We start from the raw sequence: 17,791 nt of genomic DNA on the forward strand, positions 1-17,791 counted from the left end.
CAAATTTTCTGGTCTTTTTTGTTTTAATTTGTTAATTTTGTAGTACTTACCAAGTAATTTTCCCATATATCTCTAATTTCTTCTTCTTATGATTAATATTAGTATTATTTTTTTATTTTCTTTATCTATTAATTTTACACTTTTTGAGGCTAAGTCTGTGGTAACAGTTTTTTTTTTTTTTTAATCATGTTGGGTGTATTTCTGGTTATTGTGTTTTTCCTCTTTTTAAATAATTTTGTTGTGATTTTCTGGTCATTTGATAACAGTTCTGTTTGGAAGCTGTAGGATTTTTATGATATTTTTCTTCTCTAGAATTTGAGAATTGTTGTAAATCTGTTGTTGTGTTTTTATGTTTCAAAGGATTGAGTGAATATGTAAACACTGAACCAGAATCCTTTACCAGATTTTAGTGATTGGATGTGTAAAAACGGTGCATGTGTCTAATAATCAATAAAGTTTTCTTTGGAGATTGAAGAAAGCCTTTCTTGTGTATTTATTCCAGGACGTCTATCAGAGCTGCTGTGGAAAATGTGACAATATAACTGAACTGATTTTGGCCCTAAAACACATCAAAATGCAGTCGTAATGTTTGCAGCAGAAGTCAAATTAGTCTTTGTGTTTTTATTAGTTTTCTTTCCAAAATTATTGATTATTATTCCTGTCACATTATGAGTACTGGGGGAAAAAAAGACCACTAATAACTGGATGCAAGAGATCTTATTAGGTTTCAAGACTTTTTCAGTGGATTAGAGAGAGACGAAACTTTATTGATCACTGCAGCATCAGCAAAATGATATAATGACACGCTGAATAAAAAACAGAAGAGAGATAAGAGCAGGAAAGGAACAAGGCCGCGTCACAGCACAGCGTGACCAGCGATAACCATCAAAACACTGTGAAAAACATCTGAACCGACAGCAGCGATGTCGTTTGTACAAGCGACAAGATAACAGTGGAATGCATTAAGATTACACAACTCAGAAAAGACTTACAGGTTTCAAGTCATGTGTTCATCCTGTTACCATGGTTTCAGATCATACCGGTCACACACAGACCCAAAAACCAGTTTAGCGTATACACTATCACTATAATCTAACTGTGACAGAAATTAAGAACAACGTCCGTAAACAAATTAAATAAAAATGAAGAAAATGCCAGAAACAGACAAATGAAAACTTATCAGTTTGTATGTGTAAACTAACAAATAAAATAATGAGTAATTTACAGAGAAAATAAGGTGGAAAATGATTCAGCAGAATTAGACTACAAGTTAGTTATTAAATACCGTTGTAGATTCGGCGACTAAAAACTGACAAAATTCAAATGACTAAAACAGGACTAAACCAAAGTTCAGATAAAAGACTAAATCAATCTTGGCTGCCAGATGTAAGAGTGAAACATGAAAGGTTTCTCAGGAAGAAATGCCAGAGGTCAGAGGTCAACAGCAGAAGCCAAAGCTGGGAAACTGAAGGTTCATTTGAACTGCAGCTCAGCTCTGCGTGTCAGATTATTCTCATCAGAAAACTGAATTCTTTTAGCCGCGTATTCAGATTTTTAAAGTGTATAAAGGGTATTACATTATAATGGGAGCATATGAAGCCATTCTCAGGCCTGTTTATGTCTCTTAAGTTGTTACAGCATTTTTTGAGTTGATATCATTTGAGAAAAGTCCTCCAGGATTCCCACACAGTCTTTCCCTCAGTAACTTCACTACTTTAAAGACGGTAGCACACAACGTTTCTCACATTTTCCCGTCAACGCCAGCTGCCGTGGACGTGATGGCTGTCTGCTTCGGTCTGCTGTCCGATTTCCATCTGACAGACGCCAAACAGTCCATAATCCTTGTTTGTATTCACCATTTTTGGCCGTCATCATCTTGCAGGATTTATGGGTAACCAAGTCGAGAAAGTCCAGTTTCTTTTCTCTGCCATGTGAGGGCGTCGACGTGTCAAAAATCCTCGGGTGACTGGATGAGTGACGGCACGTGACGCCCAAAAATCCTGGGGCAGGTTTCACTCCTGACGAATCGATCTAACGGAGAAAACGCTGCAGAGTTTGATGGAAACGATGGGTCCAGCCCGTCGCAACACGTTTGAGTTCCTTTGTGTTTCCATGTCCATTTTCTGTTCGGTCTGGATCCCACCAGCATCATCTCATCTGCATCATCCTAAGAACAGAAAAGAGCCGACTGGGCGAGAGACAGACACAAACACAGAGAGAGAGAGCAAATTAAATGTCTTTAATCAGAGCAGGTAACCTTCTTTTCAATCACATTCTCATGAACAAAGCTGTAAAAGTGACACGATATTATAATTCCCGTCTGTAACATCAATTGCAATCTGATTTTTAATCACCAAACCTCCAACACTGTTGTTTCACTGGTCAGAGCAGCTGTCAGTCACGCAGCGAGGGGGCGGTCCTCTTCTCCAGCAGCCACTGAGCTGCGATCCTGCTGCTGTAGATCACATAGGACCAGGACAGGACCACCACCGCCACGAGCAGCTGGCACACACACACACACACTCAAATTCAAACATGTGTGATGGAAACTCTGGGAACAAAATCTGCTTCGAGGACGAAAACAGCGCCTGCCTGTTAACTACGGTGGCCCTGAGAGCTCAAAACACTGAAACGTCAGAAAACACAGGAACAGACGACACACACACACACACACAGGATTTAGAAAACACACTGTAAACACACTGAAAATTCACCAAACAACAACAGGAGCGTTTTTCCAGAGGACACTTCAAAGTGACGCACACGACTCGTTACTTTAAACACACACACTCACAACACTGAGAATGACTGACGTTACCATGCCGACAGGATATTGGCTAAAATACACTGGCAGGTTAATGCTAACATCAGTTAAAACCACTGGCCGGCTAACGCTAACACCAGTTTAAAACCACTGGCAGGTTAACGCTATCACCAGTTTAAAACCACTGGCCGGCTAACGCTAACATCTGTCAAAACGCAATGGCAGGCTAACGCTAACAGCGGCTAGTTAGGGACCAGCTCAGTCCAGGGCGTCTGTCTGTTAGCCTAGCTAGGCTAACGTTAGCCACAGAGACTGACACCCTGGGCGTTAGCATTAGCCGGCCAGTGTTTTTAGTTGACCTTTTGTTGACCTTTATACACCTGAGGGCTAACTGTCAAACTGATGCTGGTGTTTCCTTCGTTAGCGCGTTTGGTCTGTGTGTGTGTGTGTGTGTGTGTGTGTGTGTGTGTGTGTGTGTGTGTGCTAGGTATTGCTAATGTTGTGGGGACATAAATCTGTTTACACAGTCACGTTGTGGGGACTCGCCTCCCTTATGGGAACAAAAAGCAAGTCCCCATAAGGGAGCACCATTAATTTTAGGGTGAAGACTTGATTTAAAGCTAAGATAACTTTAGGGTTATGGTTAAGGTTAGGGTTAGGGTTAGGGTTAGGCAGGTAGTGGTTAGGGTTAAGGATAAATCTCCAGGAAATGAATGTAAGTCAATGTAATGTCCTCTGAAGTGATGGAAACACGACTGTGTGTGTGTGTGTGTGTGTGTGTGTGTGTGTGTGTGTGTTCTCCTGCGCTGTGGCGTGTTGAGCCCTCGGGGCCACCGTACACAGCCTGAGCTGAGCAGCAGACGGACTGATGATCAACCCAACACTTTGATCACCAATGAATGGATCCCAGCCTGTGGAGGTTTGTGATGCAGGAAACCAAAAACCACCGCTAGGTGTCACTAATATCACTGAGGAGACATCCTGGACTCTGATAACGTCCCATGAGAAATTCTCTTTAATTTTGACACTGAATGATTAGTCACTTACTCTAATAGTATTAATAATAATAATAATAATAATAATAACAGTCAAACCAGCTTAAAAACAAAAGAGTAATCCGTGGAGATATTGGAGTTATTAGCAGCAGCAGTTTGTGAGTAATGAGGTGTTTTACGGCTCATCTCACATCCTGGACTGACCTTTCCAATGTGGTTACTCACAGTTTATCTACATTTAATATCATCTAAAATCATCTGAAATCATCTTCTCATATCATCTGTGTATCGGCATTCAAACGCATATTTAGCTGTGAGTGTGTTTACTTCTTGTTTTGTCTTTTGTCAGTTTTGACGTGGACACAAACAGGTGAATAAAGTTGATTTGGATGTTAAATTGCTCCCTGGTTGCCGATGAATAAATGCTAATTTCAACACAAATAACTGAGTTAAAATCAGCAACGACGGTTTCTTGTGAGATCTCGGTTTAGATGCTCAGTTATATCAAATAAAATAAAAATATCTTAAAAGTCACAGTCAGCGGCGTTGGCGACACCTGGCGCAGTGACCGTTAGCTAGCGGCTCGTTTAGCATCCCCGCAGTCCCTTAAAGAGCCGAAAATAAAACTTTAAATAAAAACAGGAAGTTCAACATACAGCGGAGTAGATTCTGTCCAGAGTCCGGCTGCTGACCGTCATCACGGTTTTTATTTGACAGCGACTTTTCAGCTTTTAAAACAGCCGCAGCAGCTCCGGCTAGCTCGGTTTGTTTATGGTGCTGCTGCTGCTGCTTCTTCTTCGTTAGTGGCTGCAGGAGGCACGGAGCTCCCTACCGCCACCTGCTGCCCCGGATGTGCGGCGGCAGGAGGAGGAGGAGGACAGAGAGGAAGAGGTGAAGGAGAAGGAAAAGAAGGAGGAGGTGGAGGACAGAGAGGAAGAGGAGGAGGAAGAGGTGAGGGAGGAGGAGGAGGAGGACAGAGAGGAAGAGGAGGAGGAAGAGGTGAGGGAGGAGGAGGAGGAGGACAGAGAGGAAGAGGAGGAGGAGGTGAAGAAGATGAAGTCTTATGTACAGCCCCATGAGGAAGGTGAGATTTTGTCCATTATCTGTTTTTTTGTTTGTTTGTTTGTTTGTTTGTTTGTTTGTTTTTTACAGCACAAATATGTTTGTTCTCTTCTTCTGTGTTTTACTGGTTAAGGAGAGTCACAGTTCTCTCAGAGAAACACTGGTACACTGGTTCTTTAATGGTTCCTCAAACTGCTCTGTGCTTCTACAGAGAACCATCAGCAGCTGAAGAACCTCTTTATTTTTGGGCTTTATTTAGGGGCTGGTTCTTCACTTTCTGTGGTTCTTTAAAGTGCTAAAGGTTCTTCATGTTTATTGGAGTCTAAGTCTAAGTCTAAGTCTAAGTCTAAGTTATTTGGTGGTGGCAGCAGCTAACAATTCTTTTCCTTGTGGATTAATGTGCAGATTATTTCCTCAGTGAATGGATTAATGTGCAGATTATTTCCTCAGTGAATGGATTAATGTCTCGCTCTATAAACCATCAGAAAACATTTTTAATAGCTCGTCTGGAACCCAGTGAAGGAACGAGGAACGTGGAGAACCGGCCAACAACATGTTCATGTTGGTTTTCAACCTGCACACAGTCATCTGATTTAAAACACTCAGAGAGGCTTTTACTCTGAAAAATTATTAAAGAACCATTTCAAAAAGATTCAAAAAGGCATATCTATCTATCTATGTAAGTTTGCGTATGTGTATGTTGTTGTTTTTGCAATATATTTAATACTATATATAGTATTAAATATATTGTGAGTATTATATTTATTGCGAGTATTTTTTTAATACTATATGTAGTATGGAATATATTGTATATTCCTCACAGTTGTGCTGAATGTGTATTTATTTTTTCATCAGGCTTCTGTGCAAAATGAGTCAAATACATGGAAAACGGCATAATTATCAGTAAGTAGTTTGTTTATTTGTGTAAATCTATTCATACAAACACAAATCAATATTAATATCGAGATCAATATCCAGAGCTAAAAAATGTCAGCTGTCTCTGTGTCAGCGTCAGGGTGAGCATTTTGATTTTTTTTTTTTTTTTTTTTTTTTTTTTTTTTTTTTGAGTGTTTTATTTAGGCATGATAACCATGACAGCATCATCAAAACACTTAGGGGATACACTATATACATGGATTATCATACATACAACAAAAACCAGGGGAAACAGAAGATTGAGACAATATGAGAGACAAGAATAAAAGAGGGGGGAAAAAAGACAGAAACAGAAGACATTCTGTGCATAACTAATATCCACAATCGTTTTTATAGTGGGGCTATGTTGATCTTCTCAAAAATACAGTTTGTTTTCAAGGCTTTTTTTTTTTTTTTTAATTTCTTTTTAATGACTTTTATTGTTGTTGCATATTGGTGAATTTCTTGGGTAAAGTGTTCCAAGCTGGGTTTGGATTCTGTCCTTTTTTTTTTTTTTTTTTTTTTTTTTTTTTTTTTTATTGTGCATATGAAATTTGGCCATAAGCAGTACAAGTTGTGTTTTTGTCCATCTTCTTGTTCTCAAAAATAAATAAACAAATAAATAAATAAATAAATAAAAATGTCCTTTTCCTGTAGCGTGATCGTTTGTCCGGTTGTTCTTCTTATGAAGGACTCTCTTTGTTTTTTTTGTTTTTTTGTTTGTTTTTTGTTTTTTTTTTTTGTGGACGAGAAAATGAAACAATACAGCACCTTTTCTATAAATGTATGTACTCTAAAATATTATGGACTGACATTCAACACTTCATAAGAATCAATCAATCAATCAATCAATCATACTTTATTTGTCCCACAAGGGGAAATTTGGTAAGAAGAAGAAGAACAACCGGACAAACGATCACGCCACAGGAAAAAGGTGAGCGTTTTGATGTCGAGTAAAGCCTCTTCCTGATTGACGATCTTTGACACCCAAAACACATGACTCAAGTTCCCGGCGTCCACCGCGGCATCTTTCGCCTTCCAGCTGCTGATGTGCCGTCCGGACGCCAACACCCTCCGCAAATGTCACCGTTTTGTAACGGGAGCCAGAGTGTGAGCCGCCCGGAGCCGCTCGGACCAGCAGCCCAGTAACGGCCCCGGCCCGCCGCGAGCCACCTGCCGCCACCGGAGCGCCGAAACCCGGATGAGAAGCTCGCGGAGCGGAGCGGCGAGGCTTCTGCTCAGGTGCGCTCACGGCGCTAGCACGCTAGGCTAACAAGGCTAACAAGCCGACAATAACATGTTGTCCCGCTGAATCCCGCTTGTAAACCCGCTTCTAGACAACAGAGAGCACCGGCAATGGTTACTACGTTCCGACATGATTCATATTTTAGTGAATAAATTATTTAATGTGCAACAATAAAGGTCGTAGCCGGCCGGTTTGTGTGATAGTTTACGCTGCAGATAGCTAACGTTGCTTAGCTTTAGCTCTGGCAGCGCTAGCCTGTTTGCTAACCTGGTTTTGGTTTGTTTTAGGGTTTAAAGAAAATGAGATGGACTCAGTTTTAAATTATTCGTGTGGCCGAACCTGTGTTCTCGCAGCAGCAGAATCAAAGTTTGACAAATTGAATGACACGGAAGTCATTAACAGTTAAAAAATAGCGCTGAGATTTTTAGCATCACAGTAAAGAGGCTAAGCAGCGTCTGCACCTCGCTGCCAGTGACCTTAAAGACAGTACATTTCCACATCATAACATCGGTAATGGCTTGATTGTGTGGGTCATTTATGCCGCTCAGGTGTTAGGTGTTTTTTAACTTGTCTCAATTCAAAATGCAGAGCAGCAGCTTCCGCACACCTGAGTGGGTTCCCTCTGCAGATGTGGACAGGTCAGTCAGTCAGTCTGCCACACGCCGCTGGGAGGAGATCCACAAACACTGACCTGCCACTAAAAGTATCTGCAAACTGATGAAAATCTCATTCTTTACAATTTTGAGATCATTGAGTTTAAATCGATGTTACGTTAAACCCCTTCCTGTTGCAGTGGTGACCTCACATAATGAGGATGGAAGGAATTTGTCAAGGGTTGTAAGAGACACCCCTTCCCCCCGTGTTTTATTTCATATTTAACCTGATCCGAACCACGATGCGATGTGTGATTCAAAAAGTGTCATACACTCCGATCCAAGTGCCGTCCTGTTTGCTCGTCAGATGAGTTGATGCATCTGCTTTCATTTGAGAGTTTCTGTCCCGTGATGCTTTTTGTGTTGTTTCACGGGGTTTCGCACAAAAACGATGGAACGCTGGGATTTAAAAATGGGCGATGGATGTTTTTTGCTCCAAGTATCAATCTTACAGCCGCAAGCGTCAGTTGAACCCCAGTCTGCACACTGATGCTGATTCTGTTTTATTTTCCGTGTCCCTGTTTGTGCTCAGGTGATGGCGCCCACCAGGATGAAACTGCGCCTGCGTCGCCGCGACGGTGCCGCCGGGGGGAGCAACGCCGCAGGAGGAGCCGCCGGCCAAGCGGAGGAGGAGGAGGAGCGCAGCCGAGAGAGCAGCAGCCGGAGCCGCAGGAAGAAGAGCAGCAGCGCCACGTCCGCCGCGCCCTCGTCCTCTCCCCCCACCTCCTCCGCCTCGGCACGTGCGGCGGCGGCCGAGGAGGCGTCGCCCGACTCCAAGTGTCCGATCTGCCTGGACCGCTTCAACAACCTGGCGTACCTGGACCGCTGCCTGCACCGCTTCTGCTTCCCCTGCATCCAGGAGTGGTCGCACAACAAGGCCGAGTGTCCGCTCTGCAAGCAGCCCTTTGCCTCCATCCTGCACTCCGTCCGCGCCGAGGACGACTTCAAGGAGTACACGCCGCGGCCCACGCACAGCCACAGCAGCGCCGCCGCCGCTGACGACAACGCTGGCGAGCGAGGGCTTGGCGCGGGAGAAGAGCTGGGTGAGCGAGGCCCCATGTACGAAGGAGTTAGAATAGTTAGAAACAACCAGGTGAGGCTGATCCTGCAGAGACTGAGAGCAGGACTCGGGGGAGAGACGACGACGGCGGCGAGGAGGAGGAGGGCGCGGGCCGATGCCGACGCAGATGATCTGACCCCGGTGGCCGCCCTGATGAGGAACGCACAGCAGCTCCGGCTGATGCTCCGGGGGCTGAGAGCCGTACAGGGCGGAGATACAACGACAGCGACAGCGAGGAGGAGGAGGGAGCGGGGAGGCAGAGGAGGAGGAGGAGGAGGAGGAGGAGGAGGAGGAGGGAGGGGGTGGGAGAGGAGGAGGGACGGGGAGTGGTACCTCCCTCCACTTCTTGCTCTTCCTCCTCTTCCCCACCATCCGACCTTCTCTCCTGATGCCGACGAGGATGGACAAGAGGAGGAGGAGCGAGGGGTCGGCCCTGGAGAGGAGCTTGGTGAGCGAGGCGTGATATTCGATGGACTGACGGGTCTCGGAGGGGCAGTGGCACCTGTAGCCCCCAACGACCGGTCGTCGCGGCGACTGATGACTCGCCTGGCGGCGAGGCGACGCTTGCAGCAAGAAGGCGGGAGTGTGCGGCGGCTGAGGGAGAGAGAGACGCTGGCGTTCCGCCGCGCTCTGTACCGCAGCGGCGTGCGGGTCCGTGGCGTCGCCGGCAGCAACCAGGGGCAACAACAACGTGACGTCACCGCGGAGACCTACCGCAGAAACCCCGGCCACCTGAACAGGCTCCGCCCCTGGCTGCGCCGGGAGCTGACGGTGCTGTACGGCGCCCATGGCTCGTTGGTTGACATCGTCCAGCGTATTATTATGGCGCGGCTCGCCCATCACGGCCTGGAGGACACGCCCACCATCGAGGAAGAGCTGCGGCCTTTCCTATTGGCCAGGACGGAACACTTCCTGCACGAGCTGCTCAGCTTCGCACGCTCGCCGCTGAGCCTGGAGAACTACGACCTGCAGGCGGTGTACGAGCCGCCGGCCGCCGCCATGGAGCTGGACACTGTGAGCAGCTCCACCGACGACTCCGTCATCGCCATATCGGAGGGGGAGGGGGAGGGGGAGGAGGGAACCGGTGCTGGAGCAGGAAGAGGAGGAAGGTCAGAGGAGACGCAGTTTGCGTTGGCGGAGGGAGCTCATGATGTCGTCCAAACGGGAAGTTCGCTCAGCCTCTCGGTTTGGGACGATGAAACCCCCGGCCCCTCCTACTCCACCGCCGAGCCCTCCCATTCGCTGGCACCCCTGTCGGTCAGTCCGGTGAGGGAGGAGGGAGCCAATGAGGAGGCAGTGGAGGGGGAGGAGAGGCGAGAAAAAAAGGACGAAGAGGAGGAGGAGGAGTGTCTGATCGTGGGATACGTGAAGCCGATGGCGGAGCGAACGCCGGAGCTGGTGCAGCTCTCCTCCGACACCGAGGAGGAGGAGCAGCAGCAGGAGGAGGAGAAGAAGAAGAAAGAGGAGGATGAGAAAAAAGAGGAGGCGAGGACAGCTGAGGCTCCTCTTCCTGCTCCTCCTCCTCTTCCTCTGCCCTCTGTCACGTCTCCCCTCTCCTCACTACCCACAATCCCTCCCTCCACGTCGAGCACCAATAGAGTGACAAACCGGGAGAGGGAGGGGCGCTCGTGGTCGGGGAGCTCGGGGCGGAGCTCGCCGTCGCCCGGGGGGAGAGAGGGGCGCAGGGCGAGAGAGAGGAAGAAGGAGAGAGAGAGAGACAGGAGCCGCCAACCAGAATCCACAGAGAGGAGGAGCAAGAAGAGGAAGAGGAGGGGGCAGGAGCGGGAGGAGGAGGGCCGACTGAGGAGGAGGGACAGCAGTGGGGGGCGGGGCTCATACAACCCGAACCGCTCCATCTATCCCGCCATGCTGCGGCGCTCCCAGTCGCCCTCGCCCTTCCTCTCCAGCAGCGAGTCGCGCACGATGTCCCCGCCCAGCCTGCCCGCCTCACCCTGGGAGTTCCACCACTCCGGCCCGTCCTCCCTCTCCTCCTCGTCCTCCTCCCTCTCCTCCAGGTCCTCGCCCTCCTCCTGGTGCTCCTCCCCGCTGCCTCCGCTGCCGGCGGCGCTCTCCCCCTCCGTCAGGGGCGGCGCGCACCACGGCGACAAGCCCGGAGGGAAGAGGAAGTACAAGAGCCGCCACCTGGACGACGACCTGGACGACCCCACCTGGCAGCCCGCCTCCGGTCGCCGCGGAGACAAGAGGAGAGAGAGAGGGAGAGGAGGAGGCGAGAGGGAGAGCAAGAGGAGGGGGAGAGACGGCGGGAGGAGGAGGGAGAGAGGGAGGCGGGACACTCACAGGGAGAACAGCGTTTACGACGGGGAGAGGTGAGAGCGAACGCCGCCGTCCATTTGTCACTCAGCATAATGAAAGGGTTTAGAGCTTTCCACATTTACTCATTTATTCTCACTGATAGCGTGGAATGATCGATCGATACCGATATTTTCAGGAAACGTCAGCGCACGAAGGCTCTGGCTGTGGTCAAAATGTTGCATATAAATTTAGTGGTGACAAACTTCATTTTTCTCAGTTTAAAATTCCAGAGTTTCTCGGTTTTAACTAGGGCTGCACAATTGTGTCAGAAATCATAAACGGTAATTTTGGTCAATTTTGAGAACACAAGTTATTTAACACAGTTACTCACTGACTTTGGAAACATGCATTTATACAACTTCAAAAAAAAAAATGTTTGTCGTCTGTTTGTTTTGTTGTTGTTTTTATAATCATAGTTAGAGTTCTCAATTTCTGACCGAACCCGACCCTACCCGACATTTTCGGGTAGGGTCGGGCCTAAAATGTATGTGAATTGGTCAGGTCGGCCTTCGGGTTCTGGTTCTGTGTTTTACTGTCGCCGTTGAAGGACGAAATCTAAATGACGCAGGCGAGAGAGAGAGAGAGAGAGAGAGAAACGGGGATAACAGTTTAGTGCTAAATTAAACCATTTTGTGCAGAATTACAGTAACTTTACTAAGTTAGCATGTTTTATGAACAACTGAACATGTGAAGCTGCCTTTTGCCAACTATTAGGCGACTATGAACAAACACTTTGATAAGATGAGGGAATTTGACCTGCTTGACTCGCTGGCTGGCTGTCAATAAAGCAATGATCCGATGCTGCATTTCAAACCTTTATTGTTAAAAACTGTGAACCAAACAACATTTAAAATCATTGGCAATGCGGTCAGCAAAATGTGAGCCTCCCCCGCTCACCCCCTCTCTCCAGCTCATTCAAAAAAACCCCGCTCTCAAACAGCTGATTTCACTACTGAGGTGACATCATCACACCACGTGACATGTGCTCCCCATTCATAAAGTGACTATCAATAATAAACCTGGCACCAACACCAACTATTATGTCCGTTCTCTCACTGCTACTAGACTTTGAGCCACCGGCGCTGCTAAATAATGGCAAATTTGGCGATCTTTTTTTTCCCCTCTCATTTCTTTATTTTCGGGCTTTGTCGGGCTGTCGGGCCTAAAGTTCGGCTAATTAGTAGGGTAGGGTCGGGCCTCGGGCTGGCCCAGTATGGCCCGGTTAGGGTAGGATCTTAATTTTCAGGCCCGATGAGAACTCTAATCATAGTAAGCCAATTGCTGCCGAAATTGAACATAAAATCTGATTAATCACCCAGTCTTAGCTTCAGTTTCAATAATTATTGCACAACAAATTACCAAGACGCAGCTGAACAGAATTGTTGGATGTGAAGCTGAAATGGAAAACCCTGTGTTGTGTCTGTCTCCTCCAGCAGCAGGGGGTGCAGAGAAGGCCGGAGCCCCAGCGTGGAGATCATCTACGAGGGCACCATCACCTCCACGACGCCTCGCCCCCCCGCCCACAAACGCCACAGGAAGCGCCACCGGAAGACGCGGCGCAGCAGGTACAGCCGGCATGGTGCTGCGTGACTCTTTAGATCACTGGTTTTCACCGTTTGCGTGGCACATCAGTGGTTCCGAGTCCCTATAGTCTTGGTTTGTTTCATTGTTTGCTTGTTTTTGACCCAACCCATGCTAAAAAATGAAAGAAATTCATATTGGCATGTATTAGATTACATATACGCCGATAGCGATATATATTTGTGCAGGGTTTTTCCTGCATAGAGAATTTGGTGACGGCCACCACCACCAAATTTCTCACTGCCTACAGCTCACGGCGTTGATGGGTGATTATTTTATTTTTTTATGGGAAGCACTAACTAGCGTTGCGCTGCCACTGTTATTTCAGTCATTTGTAGCTGCAACAGCACGTGGTGGTGGCGCTGCATCGTAATCAGCACAGGAACTAGTGCTACCAAAACAGCCAGCAAAGGAAAGTCTTCCACTTTGTTGGTGGCGACTTAAATCTTTGTGGGCCAAACAGACGGATATTGTTTCTTCTATATTCAAGCTGAATTATGTCCAATTCTTTTTAAAAAGTAGTTTCCTAAATTAATGTTACCTCATCAGTAAGTTAATGTTTTTAGTTTTTCAGATATGGTGAGTCGCAAGATCAGCAGCTTTTTTAAAAGCGAGGGCGGGAAGAGGAGAAGGCTGGTCAAGCAGTGTAGACTATCTGGCTATTATAGGCATGTAAAAAGCAATAATTCATGTAATTCAAAGTAATACAGCCAAACCAGATATCAAGGACAAGGTTCAGAATGCAGGACAGTTGCAGGACAAGGCGTCAAGTCGAGGGGATTCTGGCAATCACCAACGCCAATTAATGTTAGTGTCAAAATGAAACTGTTTTACAAAATACGAGCCAAAGAATTTCTCTGACAGCTGACCAGTTAAACATATCGACTCTTGTCCTGTCAGATCCCCATTTTCGCCTCAGGTCAGGTTTGTGCTGTCTGAGGTAGGACTGCTTCCAGCCCAGCACACCTTTCGTAGTATGGTCTGAGAGCAGGGCCTGTGGTTCTTAATGTGGGGTCTGGGAAGCTCTAGGAGTCCTTGAGTGTTTCCCAGGGGGTCTGCAGTAATTGTTCTAACATGTTGAAGAGGGCACATGTTTAAAAAAGAAATGACTACGCTTTAAAATGATACTTGCCATTTTTTAATTATATAATTAGAACTACTAAAATACAATGTTTATAAAACACTCAAAACATTGAGTCAGTTAAAGGCACGGCACATGTGTACGTGTGAGCCCATGATCAGGTACCACCACCACCTCATTTTGAGCCAGGAAAAATCCTGTCTTTAATAGGCCAAAACTGGCTGGTAACATCAGCTGACACTGGCCCGGCTTAGTTAAAAACTAGGGCTGAACAAAAAGAATGAGTCCAAGACCCAAGAATTTGTCAAGAACAACCTCAGAAAAATTGCAATATGCAGTTTCTTAGAGGAGCTGGAGGGACTGATACACTATGACTTTACACACTTATTGACACAGTGTAGTGTATATTTAAGCCTGCTGTGTTGTTGGTTTTAGTAGGCTGATCACATTCTTTCCCTCTCTTCTTTCCCAGTTCCCCAGTGGTCATCACAATCGACAGCGACAGTAGCCGTGATGACGTCAACAACAGCAGTCCCCTCAGCAACCAACAAACAGTTGATTTCTCTGACCTTCCCCCTCTCCCATTGGTGGATTCGGGTGGTGTGGGCAGGCACTTGGGGGGTGACATCAGCGAACTTCCTGTTGACATCCTGGACCGAGGGTCTGACAGATCGGAGGCCGAGCTGGACAGCCGATCTAAGGTTGTAGATCCCGTTGCCCTAGACGACAGTGACAGCAACAGCGATGACTTGGACAACCATGAAGATGCTAGATGCCTCCTCGCACGGGATGATAATGAAGACAATAGCAACACAGCGATCAGTCACAACAAAGCATCCCCTGCTGGCAGACGCAGCCCAGTGGAAAAGCCTGTTGTCACAACGGCTGCTGCAGTCAGTCGAAGTTTTGTGAATGTTCCAACTTGTAGGGAAGCAGTTGTCACAGACCTTGGCTCACAGCCAGTGGGAGAAAGCAATACCGGGCTAGTAGCAAGGGATCGAAGCGTATTATTGGACAGAGAGAGAGAAACAGAGGCCAAACAGAAAGACTCAGGGTTTGCAAACTCTGACACCGGTCTCCTAGCAACCATTCTTCATGACCTGGAGGGCATCTCTGAACCTAAACGTGAACTTGCCTTTAATATTGACCCCGAACACTCACAGGACCCCAGAAAACGGCTTCTCGGTGGTCAGGTTCGTCTTAACCAGGACTCCTGGGTAGCCGAGGAGAAAATGGTTGTAGGCTCTGGGGATGTCAACTTGTCAGATCTAAACTCACCAGAGTGTCAGGCTGTCGGCTCCCCATCACCAACACATCGCGCCTCATTCCCTCCGCCGCCTCCTCTGCAGCGACTGAAGGAACGGGAAGTCTGTGAAGAGGCAAGGGACCTCCCTCCACTGCTGAAACACGGGCCTCCTGTTAGCTCGTCTAACAGAAATGCCCCACCGCTGCTGAAACACAAGGACGAGTCAAGTCCACGCCATCCTTCCATCTCTCCTGTCTCTCCAGTTGACCCGCACTTCCATCCCATTGATACCCAGTCGCATCCCTTTGTCTCTAATTCCACTCGCTTCAACACTGACTGGAATGCTGTTGTTTCCTCTGTTGACTCTGGCTCAGTCGCTGCAGTTCCTCCCACTGACCTCCAGTCATCTTCTGCCATCTCTCCCATTCACTCTCGTGCCACTGAGCTCCCTGCAAATGACCGGGCCATCCCTCCTATTGTGACACTGAAGCGCCATTTTGCCGATGCTGCGGCATCAAGAGAAGATAGGGCTTCGACGAGTCGCATGTCATCTGTTGACTTACATTCCTCGTGCCATTTACCACCCACTGACTCGCATTCCAAGGCCTCCAGTGGATCTAAAAGCAGGGTGTCAACCGTGGACTGCAATCCCATCGACTCCCATTCTCCTGGTTTGCGATCTAGAAGTACATTGTGTGCTGATCGTTTACCACCTATTGACTTCCTGTCTTTTCCAGGATTCAGTTCCGGTAGAGGTTCCCCTCCTATCATCAATTCTAAGGAAATGCCTCCTTCCAGCCCTGGAATCTCACCCATTGAGTTACCTCCTGTGAATTCTGTATCTTCCGTTGATTTTTGTTCATCCATGGCTGGTTGTCCCAAAGAGACGCCAGCTCAAGGCAGTTCTACCTCCCAAGTTGTCAGGAAGGAGACTAAGGCTTCCTGTCATCTAGTGCCCGTTGGTTTGCATTGTATGAGCCAGGAGTCACCCTTTGACCTCTGTCCCTCTGGCGGTGTTTCTGCCAAAGAAACGCCAGCCAGCAGCGATACTTTCTCAGGAGTTGATTTAAATGAGTTACCGCCTCCGGTTTGTGTTTCGCTTGTTGACACCAGGTCAGGGAATTCATCCTCACCCACTGACTTCCACTCTTCCTTTGAAGTTTCCAGCAGAGAGAGACTGTCGGAAAGGTGCGCATCCTCTGGAGTCGGTTCAAAGGGAAAACCAGCATCCGACACCGGGCTGTCAAAGACTGACTTGAATCCTAAAAGAAACAAGTTCCCCTCTGACCTCCATTCATCCAGCACAGCTTCAGAGAGGAAAATTACCAGTACAAGTCCCCGTTCACCCATTGACTTCCTCTCTCCCGGCGCTGTTGCCACCATGGACAGACACTGTAACAGCACAGTCTCATCCGCCTCGCCTGCTGACCGCACTGCTACTTCCCATTCAGCGCACAGAGAGTCTGGCTCCACGTCCAGACTGACCATTGACTCCCATTCACAACCTCAGCACCCCACTAACACATGTTCTCAGTCTCAGTTCCCCATTGGCGCCCATTCGAAACCCTCCAGGAGAGACTCCAGCTTTTGCCACATAGACAATCACGTTGCACCTCACCCCCAGGCTTCTGTTGAGAATCAATGGAACTCTGTCTCTTCCATTGACGTGCATTCAGACACTCAGTCGCCCATGGACGAGCACTCAGCCGGCCGGCCCGACACCACAAGCAGCATCTGGAACAAACACACACACTCTCTACAACTTGACTGAGTGTTTACACACACACACACACACACACACACACACACACACACACACTTGTTCCTGAAGGATTGGATTCTGCTTTTTGGTTTAAGTGATGCTTTTAAATGTTTTGAGGACTAAATGGGGAAAATGTAAAGAAGGACATCTTGAGTTTTTACTGGTGTTATTGTTTTACAATTTAAAAATTTATAAGAAAAAAATATAAATGTGTTGATTTTAAGTTTGACTTCCTTTCCACCCATTTCATTATTGTGGCCAGCATTAGTTCAGAGACAGTGTTGGCCAGAGGAGTGTGTGTGTGTGTGTGTGTGTGTGTGTGTGTGTGTGTGTGTGTGTGTGTGTGTGTGTGTGTGTGTGTGTGTGTGTGTGTCAGAGAGCTTGTGTGTAATAGCTGAAACACTGGTTGTGGCTGGGTGGACCACACAGCGATGGACAGAAAGTTCAGCCCGTCATGGAGAAGTATTTAAAGCCCCACCCACCCGGTGCTCTAGGCAGGTTAAAATAAACATGAGGGACAGTTCCAGCATGATGAGCCAGGGCTCCTCTTTACTCGGGTTCACTTTGAACATTTATACAGCATTAATGTCAAAATATTGAGTATGAAACTTGAAAGAGCGAGAATATCAAATTGTCATCGAAGCACTTTGAAACAAACTACAGGGAGAAAATGAGCGAAAACCGCTGATCACGCTGGAATTGTCTTGAAAATGACATGCAAATAATTCATCCTGGTCTGGTGGCTGTGTGCATGTAAATGTGCGAGTGAATGGGTGTGTATGTTCTGTAGAAAAACCTCATGTCCAAAAGAATCCTGAAGAGAAGTTCAGTCAGAAAATGAGCCAGTGTTTTGGATTTGGTTTGGTACCTGGATGTTCATAAAGACTACATTCTTCTGTAAGAATAAACAGGAAAAAACTTCCTACTACTTCCAGGAAAACTGTGTATTTTTATTTTTACATTTAATTTCTCTCCCCTGACATCCTGTTTCCACTTTTGAATCTTTCTTCATCTTATGTCCCACCCTGACACCCTGTTATTAATTAGAAACACATCTAATAAAAGGGTCCAGGGTGTTAATTGTGCAGTTTAATTGTGACTCCAAAGACAATG

The 17,791-nt window shown here is 47.0% G+C and overlaps 1 protein-coding gene and 1 long non-coding RNA gene across 3 annotated transcripts; one reads left to right on the forward strand and one right to left on the reverse strand.

The window, feature by feature from the left end:
- Positions 1-701: 701 nt before the first annotated feature.
- On the reverse strand, positions 702-4,601 carry LOC115376740 (uncharacterized). The gene is made up of 3 exons (XR_003929832.1): positions 4,416-4,601; positions 2,360-2,502; positions 702-2,188 (listed from the first exon to the last, which is right to left on the reverse strand). It is a non-coding gene; the product is annotated as an uncharacterized LOC115376740 (long non-coding RNA).
- Positions 4,602-6,746: 2,145 nt separating this feature from the next.
- On the forward strand, positions 6,747-17,586 carry LOC115376623 (uncharacterized). Of its 2 annotated transcripts, none has more exons than XM_030076333.1 (4): positions 6,747-6,978; positions 8,168-11,022; positions 12,445-12,573; positions 14,143-17,586. In XM_030076333.1, the coding sequence occupies exons 2-4, from the start codon at positions 8,171-8,173 to the stop codon at positions 16,685-16,687; spliced, it is 5,526 nt and encodes a 1,841-aa protein (XP_029932193.1). In that variant the 5' UTR covers positions 6,747-6,978; positions 8,168-8,170; the 3' UTR covers positions 16,688-17,586. The 2 variants fall into 2 exon arrangements, with proteins under 2 accessions (XP_029932193.1, XP_029932192.1); XM_030076332.1 differs by having other exon boundaries at positions 6,748-6,978; positions 12,442-12,573.
- Positions 17,587-17,791: the final 205 nt, after the last annotated feature.

This window comes from Myripristis murdjan, chromosome 18 (genome assembly GCF_902150065.1).
Source record: "Myripristis murdjan chromosome 18, fMyrMur1.1, whole genome shotgun sequence".
NCBI classification, from domain to species: Eukaryota; Metazoa; Chordata; class Actinopteri; order Holocentriformes; family Holocentridae; genus Myripristis; species Myripristis murdjan.

Bases quoted from the DNA above. Each gene is read 5' to 3' on its own strand.
- LOC115376623 (XM_030076332.1), top strand. From the start codon at position 8,171: ATGGCGCCCACCAGGATGAAACTGCGCCTGCGTCGCCGCGACGGTGCC. The intron at 11,023-12,441 runs GTGAGAGCGAAC...TGTCTCCTCCAG, and splicing joins AGCGTTTACGACGGGGAGAG to CAGCAGGGGGTGCAGAGAAG. The intron at 12,574-14,142 runs GTACAGCCGGCA...CTTCTTTCCCAG, and splicing joins CGGAAGACGCGGCGCAGCAG to TTCCCCAGTGGTCATCACAA.